Genomic DNA, 12,696 nt, shown 5'->3' on the forward strand with positions numbered 1-12,696 from the left:
GATAAACCAAATTTTATCGTTAAAAATATCATCGTATTTTACTATAAGATTATAAATATAAACTATAGATTCTACTATATTTTGTGTAAGACGTTAGCGTCACTGCGTCAGTTACATCTTGATCTCGATTTCAAAGTGAATACATGATACATTACAGTAATTAATTTTTTTTTTGGAAATTATGGAAACTGTTAAATCAAACAAAGGTGGGTTCAAAATTTGTTGGAATGGATATTGATACATAATGATACATCAAGGACGCGAGCGATTAACATGGAGATGTACAAAAGAATGTACATTGAAATGTCGCGGAACAATGTCCATGTGACTTGGAGAAATGTAATATTGGAAAAGTTCATAGAATCATAGTCATATAGCTGATACACACGAAATAAATAATTTTTTTTATAATACTACTGAAAATTGAAGAAAAGTGTATAATACCTATTCATAGTATTACATTAAATGATGGTGATCGTGATCGGACTAATAACAAAACGGAGGGGTGGAATCATCGATTCTCAAATTTAGTGGGCCATTGTCATCACTCTATATAAGGGTATTAAATATTAATAAAAAAAATTCGATTGGAGATGACAAATGATGAATCAAAATTAGTACAAAATTCATTGGGTATATTACGAATAAAATATAAACGCCGAATTACAAAATAAACTCAAAACATTATGTGAAGAATATTTAAGTGGGAAAAAAAATACCTATACCAATATTTTTAATAGCAACAGCATAAATATACTATTCGATATCTATAATTTATTTATTTAACTTGACAATTGACTTATTATATTATTTATATATTATATTTTTACTTAACTAATGTTTGGAATTTTAAAGATAGGTAACGCATTTGACGTTTTTACATTGTCGTTTTTGATATTACTTAAACACCTTTACATACAATTTTGACACCCACCTAGGTTAGGTTAATGTACATTTTTACACTCAATCTCAATGACAAAGGTGATTTACCTGCTAAATTTACCTAGGTAAATATATATTTTCAAAATATATAATAAATTAAATTCTTAATTAATTAAATAATTAAAATTAAAAAAAATTCGTGGTTCATACAATTTAAAACTAATTTAAATATCAACAATAACACAAGCAGTTGTCAAGTTGGTCATATTGTAGGTTATCAATATATTATCTTATAAAATGTACACATAACATTTCAATATTACAAATATGTTTTAACTTTTAAATGTTCCATAATTCTAAAACAAATTAGATTAAATTAATCTGTATTATTTGTAGTTTTTAGAAACTGTCATATATGATTATATTTTTTTTTTTATCTATGCCGATGATATCTTCTATACTAAATGACTGACATTTTTAAAGGTAAGGAAGGGGCGTTTTTATTTTACGTCCTATTTTTCTTCATATTTGTACAATTTATTTATTATGTTAATAAATTTTAATACATTCAATTTTATTTGAATATTGTTTTTTACAAATATAATATATAATATAATTTACATATATTATAATAGGTAATATGTTTAAAAGTATTGTGTTAATCTAAGGAACACAACACATAATGGAAGTTTATAAAAGAATTATATATTTACTTCTAAGTTCTAACTAATATGTTTTAAAAAAAACATGTTTTACAACCAGACAATGGACAATTATCTTAGTTTGTTGATCGTTTTTCTGAATAATGACAATTGACTATTAATTTAAGATAAACCTTATGTATTTTTCCAAAATTCTTGTAGCACCGTGAAATAGTAATTTTAATTTTGTAGTTTTTTTTTAATAGAGAACTTATAAATTTATCTTCAAAAAATATAAAATGTAAATAGGTAAAGCTAGATTTAAAACATAGGATAAATATTTAATAAATTATTATTTTTAACCAAACATTAAAATATATTTATATTTCTCACGACTTTCAGTCACCCACAAAATTCTGTGACACACTGGCTGAGAATCACTGTTGTAGAGACTTAAAGGATTGTGTATTTAATTTAAAAGTTTTAATTTATACATTTGACCAATGTTCTATGCAATGTTTAGTTAACAAAGTATCAAATACTTCATAAGTTTTTTTTTCAAATAACACGGGTTTGGGTTACCTATTTCTTTTTGTAAGTTTTTAAATTGCATTAGATACATATTTTAGGACAGCACTTTCTTATTAGCCTTAAAAGTGTTAAAAAAAAAAGAAAAAATAATTATATTTTTTGTTTTTAGATTTGAGTGATATTTGGGATAGGCTGTTTAGCCACCGCCCGTTCTTACAAGGAGAAATAAAGTATTTTTTATCAGAATTTGATGTAAGATTGATTCATTTGTAGATTATACAATAATAAATAATTGTTAATTAAAATTATTTCCAGAAAAAATCATATAGAGTTGATGAAGAAAATCTAAACAAAATCGGTGAACTCATTAGTGATTTAAAAGATAAAAAAATTGAAAGATTTTTGCAATCAAGTGGTGAAAATTTATTTTTATTAAATTCTACCATTAATGAAGCTTTGAATTTGAGTCAAGAAATTCTGGATCAAGAAAATAATATAATTTCAGTAAATTAGCTTAGCAATAATTATATACATAAAAATGTATTTAAAATGTTTGGTTTAAATATTTTTAGGAAGAAGACTTGAAAACTAAAAAGGAATTGCATGAAAAACGTCAAAGGGAATTGGAAACATTTAAGTCTGATTTGAAAACTAGATATGAAAGTATAGACAAAGATATTGAAGATAAGGTAGAAGCAATTAAAATACATTTTGAAGAAGATATAAATAAACTAATTGCTGATAATCAGTAAAAAAAAAAAGGACAAAAATGGATTATAAAATAAAAATAAAAACTGATGCCCAGTTCTTGGATCTGTTCAAGAAAATTGAAAAGTCTAAAGTTAATATTCCTACTCATGTCAGTGAATGTTTTTCTGTTAAAATGTTAGACCTAGAAGCCTTCAAATGGTTTAGTGAAAATTTGAAAAAAATTGATGGTCCCCCTTTACACACATTAATCACTGAAGAAAGTATAGTTTTACCTAGCCCACCAATTGTCGAATCAAGTCCAGAGTATAAAGAAAAAATGAGAAAATTAGAGCAACGATTAAAGAACAAAGAATATGATGCTATGACAAAAAACGTAGATTTTCGAAGAGTTAGACTACCTGAAGATACAATTTCTTATCAAAGTGAGTCTACATTTAATATTGTAACAAATTTAAATTTTTCTTTTTTATTCCTTCTGAAAATCATTTAATTTTCAAATCTCAAAAACCTGTGAACAATTTGATTTTTACTCAGTAGGTTACATATTGAACAAATACACGAATATTTTACTGACGTATAAAACAGTTCATCTAGTAACTTATATTGGACTCAAATGATTAAATAAAATAAAAACTAAATCCTGGAAAAATAATCTTTTATAATGACAATATTTCATACAATTATACAATATTTAAATGTACATATATTTAATGTGATAAATTGCACTTAATATCCTTAGCCACATTTTTTAAATTATGTAACCTGTGTATAAATTTTATAATTTTTTTGTTGTATCCTCTTGAGAGTGTTAATTTTGATTGAATATTGTTTATTGATTGTTATCCATGAATATTTCATATATTTATTATATTTGATGACATGGCTGTCATCAGTGAGTTAGTTTACTAGTAAGTTTGAATAATAATATTGACATAATCAGAATTTGGTAAATAAAAATAAAATAATTTTTTTTTAGTATAAAAATTTAAAAAAAATGTAGGTAATGTTTAAGCAAGATATTTAGTTACCTTCACAGTTCATGAGTTGCTGACTCCATCTATAATATTGCAAAAAAAATTATTACACATATTTTGCTCATCATATTTAAGTATACTTGTGATGACTAAAAAATTGGATTAAAAAAAAAAATTCTTAAAAATTGATAAATTAAATTATCAATTTACAATTTTTATGTCTTATAAAATAATAATTATAGGACACGATAATATAAAACTACTAGTTGAATTGTAACGCTGACCAAATTTTTAAACATTTATAATATTATAAAGTGCAAATAAGTTTATTTTTTGTCCAATTAAATTAAAAATTTAAAAGGGAATGATTAAATACTATAATGTATTGTGTATTACATAGTTTTGGAACAATGATTTTAAAATATTATAAAAAATTAATTGTTTTTATGTTTTCAGTTAAACAAATCAATAGACAGTTGATAGCAGTTCTTCAATTTGTGATTTCAACTGCTGCTGGTTTTTTATTCGGATTTTTGGGTATTGAGTTGATGTTAAGTACAACCTTTGATTTGGGTTTTAAGTTATTATTGGGAATCATATGTGCTCTAATTATAGCATTAGCTGAAATTTACTTTTTAGCCAAAAAATTAGCTGAAGACTTTGAACCATTAGATATAAGTGGCAAAGTTCATCAAGATTAATTATTGTAATTGATTTATATGACTATTTCTTATTTTCATCAAATTACTAAAATATTCAAAAGTATGTTTAAAATTATATAATAAAAAAAGTTTTTCATTAATGTATACAAATTAATAGAAGATTACTTTATTATAAAAAATATTTATTGATTGTTAAATTATTTAAGTACTGATTTAAATATATTATTTTTTTTTTATGGATATAATTATGATTTGCACATTTGATCAGTGAATGTTTTACTTATTGAATATAATATCTTTAGATGTTTTAACTTTTGTATTATAGTGGTTTGAAATGTTTGAATTTATTAATTATGGACTGATTTCAACTAATTTATATCTTAAGATTTTATTATCTTGTTTTCAAATACATTCTTTTAGTGTGGTGTTTTGTTAATTACAAGATAATATTCCAGTTATAAAACAAATTTTACCCTGCAAGTAACTACTATTCTCAAGTTTCAATTAGGTATTTACCTTAGATATATTTTAATTATTGATTATAATTAAAATATTTAAAGAGTTATCTATACTAAAATCATAATAATAATTCTATTGTTTTGTGGTGTTTATTACTTTTTAAGTCATTTTTTTGACATTTTTAGTCATTTTTACTGATTTCACATTAGTTCACTTCTTATTATTTCTTGTCGACCATTATGCCGATAACTTACTTATGACTTTGAAATTACTACGAACTAAGATTAGTACCTATCCAATTTTATTTCACCGATTACAGTCGTTGTTGTCATGTTGTAGTGAATATTATTATACCTAAATTTTATTATTTTTTCGTAGTATTTTCGAAATGCTGAAAATTAAAACTTCAGTTAATGTTTATCTATTTTTACTTTATTTGTAATTTTTTTATTTAATTTTTAAGGACATTTTTTGTCATTTTCATGTCATATTTTAATGTTTTTAAGGTCATCAACTTCTGAGCCCTAATAATAAGTCTTGTAAGCAAATTCCTATACTTCCTTATTAGCTATTTATGTTTATGGTTCTAATGGTGTCACTCATCTGTGATATTTTACACATCTATTGCTGAATCGAGCTATTATATATATATAGTAGATACTATTTATTTTTCACATCATAAATTCAGATTTAAAATTTAAGAAAGTATTTATTGTAAGCCTAGGAACATCAGTTTCATATATTTTTGCAACATATTATAATGTATCATTATCTACCATAACCATTACAATTTATGAAAATAGAAATTAGTTTTTCAAAGGGCATATCATTTTTTAATCTCTAAAAAATCTTGTTTGCAACTAATACTATCAAGAAAAGGAATAAAAATAGCTAGTAACTAAAAAAAGGTATTATTTATGGTAAATTTTACTTGTATTAGAACGATTAGTTTGTCTTCTGCAAGTTAGAGATATTTTACTTAAATATTAAAGAAACTTAACTTAACTTTTAAAGAAAATAAAGTAACTAATTAAATAATTATACTAATATAATTTTAAATTTATGAATTTATCACATGTATTTTGTATTTCAGTTATCTTAGTATTATAAAACTTTTACAAAAATAATTAAATAACAAGAACTAGAGCAACACAAATTATTAATTATATATTGTACCTAACTAAATAGGTGAATACAATTATAAATTTTGTATTGAAAATTCATTATTCATAAATATAATATAATTATTAATTTAATATTTTATTTCAATAAAATACTTAAAAACTTGTAAGTTACTAATCGTTAAACTAATAGTATAATGAAGACTGAATTAATTTATCAACAACTTTTTAAACAATACAATATTATCTTTTTTTAAGTTAGTAGGATTAACAATTTCGTTTTTATTTTTCCATTTCGGAATAATTTGATTCCAATTTCTATTAGTAATGTTTAACTTATTTAATAATTGATCAGCTAGGACAGGTATAATGGGCTGTAAAGCTAACCCAGAAATTCTTAATGTCTCTAAAGTTACATGTAGTATACATTCCAATTTATCAACATCTTTTTTGGCTAGCTCCCATGGTTTATTATATTCAAAAAATCGATTGCAACACTGTAATGTGGCTATTATTTCATCTATACCTTTGTAAAAATTTAATTCTTCATAATGACTTCCAACAAAATCTGCAAGACCCTCTAGTTTGTTATTTAATTCAATGAAATATGAATCAGCTAATAGTCTTTCAAACTGTATTAAGTCTAATTTTGGGTAACTAAGATTTGGATTAATGGCTTTTCCACAGCAACGGTTCAATAGGTTACCCAACGTATCTGCTAATTCAGCATTTAATATTCTTCGGATTTTCAGATCACTGTAGTTACCATCGCTGTGAGCAGTACCTTCTCTAAGCAAAAAATATCTTAAACCAGATTCAGTATACTGGCAACCAGCATTTATTGGATCTACTACATTTCCTTTAGTTTTAGACATTTTTTCATCATTCACTTTCCAATGAGAATGTACAAAAATTTGTTTAGGTAATTTTAAACCTGCAGCTAATAAAAATATAGGCCACAATATTCCATGAAATTTCAAAATATCTTTACCGCATACTTGGACATTTGGAGGCCAAATTTTGCTGTTTGGATAACCAGAAACAGTTAAATAGTTAACAAGAGCATCTAGCCATACATATACAGTCTGTGTATCATCTTTCGGTACTGGGATACCCCAACTGACTCGACTTTGTGGTCTTGATAACGATATATCATATAAATCATTTACTTCTCTATTCAGTATTTCATGGAATACTTTTGGTTTAATTCTATTTGGTTTACTCAACCAACTTTGAAGATCCTGTTTGAAAGGACGTAGGTCAATTTTATAATTGTCTTCTTCAGCCCACTCAACTGGTCGTCCCGATTCTTTACTAACACGTACATTGTTAACTAATTCTATTTGATCTTGTGATAAAAAAGTTTCATCAGCAGTACAATACCAACCAGAATATTTTCCTTTTTTAATGTGTGGTTCTAATTTATTCCAAAAATGATGAACACATTTTTTATGGTTTTCTGCTGTTGTTCGGATGAAAGATGTGTGGCTAATATCAAACTTATCAAATGCTGTTTCATAACTATTTGAAATTTTTGTACAATAGTTTTCCACGGATAATTTACAATTCTCAGCTGCTTTTTGTACCTTCAATCCATGTTCATCTGTACCAGTGCTAAAAATAATATTTAAACTTGGATTAAGTAATTTTTGAAATCTTGCAGAAGCATCAGCTATTAAAGCACTGTAAAGGTGACCAATGTGTGGATCTAAAATAAAAAAGAACAATTATAAATTAATATATTATTTAAAAAAAATACAAATAAATAAATAATAGTTGTTAATCTATATAATTTTACTATGGAATATAGGTATAGCTGTTTTTTTTTAAATAAAATATAATTGTTCATTATTAAATATATTTTAGTATCTAAACATTCTAAACTATATTCCAATTCAGGTAAACTGTGAAATGGATCACTGCTCGACTTCCCCCCAAGCTAACACTATGCATTCTATCATAGATTGACAACCATTGATCATCATTAGGGCTCGGAAGTTGATGACCTTAAAAACATTAAAAAATGACCAAAAAAAATATTTGTTTTAAATTAATAAAAATATATATTTTTTAAAATTATATATACATTTATCAAAGCTTACAAATTACTCAAAATATGACATAAAATTACAAAATATGTCCTTAAAAATTAAATAAAATTTTTTTTTGCATTTCGAAAATATTACGAAAAAATAATAAAATTTAGGTATAATAATATTCACTACAACACGACAACGACAACTGTAATCGGTGGGATAAAATCGGATAGGTACTAATCTTAGTTTGTGGTAATTTTAAAGTTTTAAGAAGTTATCGGCATAATGGTCAACAAGAAACAATAATTAGTGAACTAATGTGAAATCAGTAAAAATGACTAAAAATGTGGAAAATTACCTAAAAATGTCAAAAAATGATTAAAAATGTAATAAACACTAAAAAATGCAAAAAAATTAGTTGTCCAGATTTACATGCTAATGAAACACATTTGTGGCCAGGAGAGCAACATCTAAAAAGTTCCAAAAAAAAATGCAAAATGCATCAACTTTCGAGCCCTAATCATCAGTGTCAGATCTGTTGCTGTGTGCACAGAGACTTTTAGGTCTTATGGTAATATTTTAATATAAATAAAATAATTAACCAACAAGTTTCAAATCTGTTAATAAAAATTATTTAAATGTTAATAATATCATGAATACAGAATAAGTAGGTAAATTATGTGTTGGAGAGTAAGTGCTAAGCCTTTTAGTAGATATTAATGACAGCATTAAAAATGTGAGTGTAATTTTATTTAATATGTCTAAATACTCTAAATTATAAACAAATTATACTTTTAATAAATTGTATGTTCTGATGTGACTGAGTAAATATGAGAGTGTTCTGTATTCAATTCAATGTATTTAATATGTATAATTGAACAACAAACATTTTTTTCTTATGACTATTTTTAGTAATGGATTACTTATGCAAATCACTTATTCATCTGACAAACCAATGACCTATCACAAATTACAATTAAATAATAATAATATTCATAAATATAAATATAAAACTTTTATAATTATAAATTATGTATTAAACATAAATTCCTTACTTGCATTTACATAAAATATTGGTGTTGTAATAAAGTATGAAGTCTTTTTAGTTACATCTTTGAAACTAGTACTCATTCGTGACATAATAATAGTTTTTGTAATATCCTAGTGTCTACCTAAAAGTATAGTAGGTAATTCTATATTATTAGTAATTTAAATATGTATAAACACTATATAAAATATAAATATATATAGAAGTATATTAAAACTATATTACAGTCTAATATTTATTGCTTATGTATTTTATTTTGCCGGCTGTTATCGCTTATCAATTTAACATAAAAACTGATAATAAAAATGATAAAATAAATTACCATTACCGTCTTACGATTAACGAAGTACGAACGATTCACGTTGTCACGTTTGTGATAAAGTACTTGAGTAGTATTTTAGTAAATGTTAAGTTAGGAGCTTAGGACTTATTAGTAGTTCTAATATTAAAAATAAATAAGTTTAAATTTGATGATTATAGTGAAAAAATGGACTACAAAGAAGAGCAACAGAATGAAATCGATGCATTGGAGTCCATATACTGTGATGAAATGACAAGTAAGTATAGGTTTGTGAAAATAGAAATTTATAATTCATAAATTCTGTAATATTTTATAAATTATAAATAATACCTATATTTGTGTTTTAGTTACAAGTACAGAACCTTATTATCAATTCGAAATCCCAATTAAATCAGACGAATTTGATAGTGATCAGCATGATATTGGCCTATCTTGTTGTTTAAAATTTGAGTATGTAGAAAAATATCCTGAAGATCCACCTATTGTAGAAATTGAAGATGTTGTTGGTTTTGAAGAAGAAGAAGATGAGTTCAAAGAGTATTTAATGCAACAAGTAATAAATGTAATATAATTACATAAATAAAATATTAATCATAAATTATTTATAAGGCTCAGGATAATGTTGGAATGGTGATGATCTTTACTTTGGTGTCGGCAGCACAAGAATGGATGAATAATTATTCAGATAGTGAAAAACAAAGAAAAATAGATGATGATGATAAAAGACGCGAAAAAGAAATGGAAGCCGAATTGGTTAGTATAAACTATTATTTAATATTTTGTAATACTATATTCTAGAATTACTTCAATCATCTTGAAAATGATGTGTATTAAATATATTCCTTTTTTTATAGAAACGTTTTGAAGGTACTAAAGTTACAGTTGAATCATTTTTACGATGGAAGTTTAACTTTGAAGAAGATATGGGAGTTTTAAAGAAGCGAAATGAAGAAGAAAAAAATAAGAAACTTACTGGACGTGAATTATTTATGACTGATAAATCACTCAATCAATCAGACTTAAAATTCTTAGAAGAAGGTTGGTTTATTCTTAAAAAATTTAAAATGTTTTTTTTTAATTTTTGTAAAGGAATATATAATTTAAGTTAAAGCACAAAAGATTATGTGCTACAAGATTATTTACATAAAAAATATAAGTGATGAAATCACCCAGTGATGACTTTACCTTTTGTTTTTTTCTGTTTTTCGGTTTTTATTTATTTGTTATTTATTCATTAAGATATACCAGTTCCTTTTCAGTCATTTCTGGGGATTTTAAAGAATTGAAGAGATGGTTAGAGCAGATAGGATATAGGGGATGGGAAGGGAGTCTATTATAAAAATAGTTAATATTAAGTTTTATTTTCATTGTGAAATAGTTTTAATTCTTTTTTCTATGTAACAATTGGAAATATATTGTCGAACATTAGTGATTATGCGTAGGATTTAGCTAGATAAAAAAAAAGTAAATTTAGCAAATTGTTCTGGTTAATATTATATAATTATTAAAAAATACCTGTAATATTACTTAAATCATTTTAAATCATTGAAATTTATTATGTTATATTATTCAAAAAGTAAAATCAAATATATAAATTTCAAGTGTGAAGTAATCAGAACAACATATTTGAGTATCCATTATAGGTAACATACAATTTTTGATAAAATAAGGATGAATAATCAGTTTTTTATACTTCTAATCACATTGAATTTTATGTCTAACCAAGCCCAAACATGTTCTTATATTCATTGATGTTTTGTATATTATCTAAAATTTAAATGACTTATTATTTTTTTTTAGGAGATTCGGTGAAATTTGATGAATCATTATTTGAAGAAATAGATGATCTGGATATTGGTGATGCTGGAAGTTCTGATGAAAGTTAAGATTTTTGTTTAGGAATTATATGCAAAACTCAAACTGTAAATATAAAATACTTAAAAAAAAAAAAACTATTATAAAGTGTTATGAAGTATATTATTATAATTATATATTAATTGTTTTATGTATGTAATCACTTGAATCATGTATCAATTAATAAATAATATGTTTTATTTTTATAACATGAAATTAATAAATAACTTATTAGTTCAGAACCTACCTATTTGATAAATTTTAATATTATATTTTCATTCAAATCATAAAAAAAAAATTTAATTTCAGTAGGAAGTAAATTATATTCTTTAAATGTTTGATATTATAATAAATATTAAATTGATAACTATATTTACCGATGCAAAACTAGCAGGCAACCAGTGCGACTAGCACATAGAGAAGAATAACTCCATGTGATCTAGCGGCTATTTCCATTAATTGGTTATCATAGAAACATACTATGTGTCTATTCTGTAAACATCACAGTGGCATGGTGCAGTCTGAGAACCCATGGCTAACGATCGGTTAAGAGCGGGTGGGTCACAAAGATCATCTGCCAGTTTTCATGTCACGGACTAAAATAATTTATGACTTATTACTTATAAATAATTGATAAAAAAAAAATCTTAAATAGGTATATCAAGTTCAACGTTTTATAAATATATATTTATTTTAAATACCTGGTATTGATTATTTGTCTATGCTTTTTATAAACCAACAATAAACAATTATTAAATGAGATTTAAGATACTTCATTGATTCAGAAGATAGAAAATACTAAATAAGGCATATTAATAATATTGTTTAATAAAACTATCATATGTTGAGAAATAAATGATTATGCTAATAAAAAATATAGGAACATGTATTTTTAACTGGACATCTATATTCCAGAATTAAACAGCTGTTAGCTTCTAGGAAAATGAATGAAAAAATAATATTTTTTAATTGGTTATTCTTTAACATTGTCATAACTCATAAATATAATAATATACCAACATAATATATTGTTATTAAAGCTACTAAAAAAGTTCTAGTTCTATTAGTTCTAATTAGATTATCATAGAGATCACAAATCTAAGTACAATATCATTGGAGGAATCAGTAATCAGTGACTCTGATTATTAAAAATACAACATTGGGAGTTATGTGTAATACTTTTATAAATCAATCTACAGTGTCAGGTCAACTCTTATTCTTTTTTTTTTCTTTAAGTCTAAATTCTCAATAAATTGAGTTTATCAAGATTAATCATATTATTTTGTATACTTTCTAAAATGTTGTAATTAATTTTAACATTAATAATTAAACTATTAGTTTATAATATTTATATAGATAAACAAAAATTTGGTAGAGGTTAGGTTAAGCAGACTATCCTGATTCTTTTCCTATGTTATATTATTGGATAAATTATTGTAGAGCTTGATGGCTGGTAGATGACACCTTTGTTAAAAA

The 12,696-nt window shown here is 24.3% G+C and overlaps 4 protein-coding genes across 4 annotated transcripts; 3 read left to right on the top strand and 1 right to left on the bottom strand.

The window, feature by feature from the left end:
• Positions 1 to 1,190: 1,190 nt before the first annotated feature.
• Positions 1,191 to 2,815, top strand: LOC132917678 (biogenesis of lysosome-related organelles complex 1 subunit 5-like). Its single transcript, XM_060978529.1, has 4 exons — positions 1,191 to 1,365; positions 2,224 to 2,306; positions 2,370 to 2,558; positions 2,627 to 2,815. Exons 1-4 carry the CDS (start codon positions 1,347 to 1,349, stop codon positions 2,804 to 2,806), a joined length of 471 nt encoding a protein of 156 aa, XP_060834512.1. The 5' UTR covers positions 1,191 to 1,346; the 3' UTR covers positions 2,807 to 2,815.
• Positions 2,816 to 2,823: 8 nt separating this feature from the next.
• LOC132917677 (uncharacterized) lies at positions 2,824 to 4,712 on the top strand. The gene is made up of 2 exons (XM_060978528.1): positions 2,824 to 3,187; positions 4,196 to 4,712. Exons 1-2 carry the CDS (start codon positions 2,824 to 2,826, stop codon positions 4,438 to 4,440), a joined length of 609 nt encoding a protein of 202 aa, XP_060834511.1. The 3' UTR covers positions 4,441 to 4,712.
• Positions 4,713 to 6,125: 1,413 nt separating this feature from the next.
• On the bottom strand, positions 6,126 to 11,781 carry LOC132917278 (methionine--tRNA ligase, mitochondrial). Its single transcript, XM_060977946.1, has 3 exons — positions 11,598 to 11,781; positions 9,073 to 9,189; positions 6,126 to 7,689 (listed from the first exon to the last, which is right to left on the bottom strand). Exons 2-3 carry the CDS (start codon positions 9,155 to 9,157, stop codon positions 6,191 to 6,193), a joined length of 1,584 nt encoding a protein of 527 aa, XP_060833929.1. The 5' UTR covers positions 9,158 to 9,189; positions 11,598 to 11,781; the 3' UTR covers positions 6,126 to 6,190.
• On the top strand, positions 9,424 to 11,466 carry LOC132917279 (RWD domain-containing protein 1). Its single transcript, XM_060977947.1, has 5 exons — positions 9,424 to 9,622; positions 9,714 to 9,919; positions 9,976 to 10,119; positions 10,221 to 10,404; positions 11,167 to 11,466. Exons 1-5 carry the CDS (start codon positions 9,553 to 9,555, stop codon positions 11,250 to 11,252), a joined length of 690 nt encoding a protein of 229 aa, XP_060833930.1. The 5' UTR covers positions 9,424 to 9,552; the 3' UTR covers positions 11,253 to 11,466.
• Positions 11,782 to 12,696: the final 915 nt, after the last annotated feature.

This window comes from Rhopalosiphum padi, chromosome 1 (assembly GCF_020882245.1).
Source record: "Rhopalosiphum padi isolate XX-2018 chromosome 1, ASM2088224v1, whole genome shotgun sequence".
Taxonomy (NCBI): domain Eukaryota; kingdom Metazoa; phylum Arthropoda; class Insecta; order Hemiptera; family Aphididae; genus Rhopalosiphum; species Rhopalosiphum padi.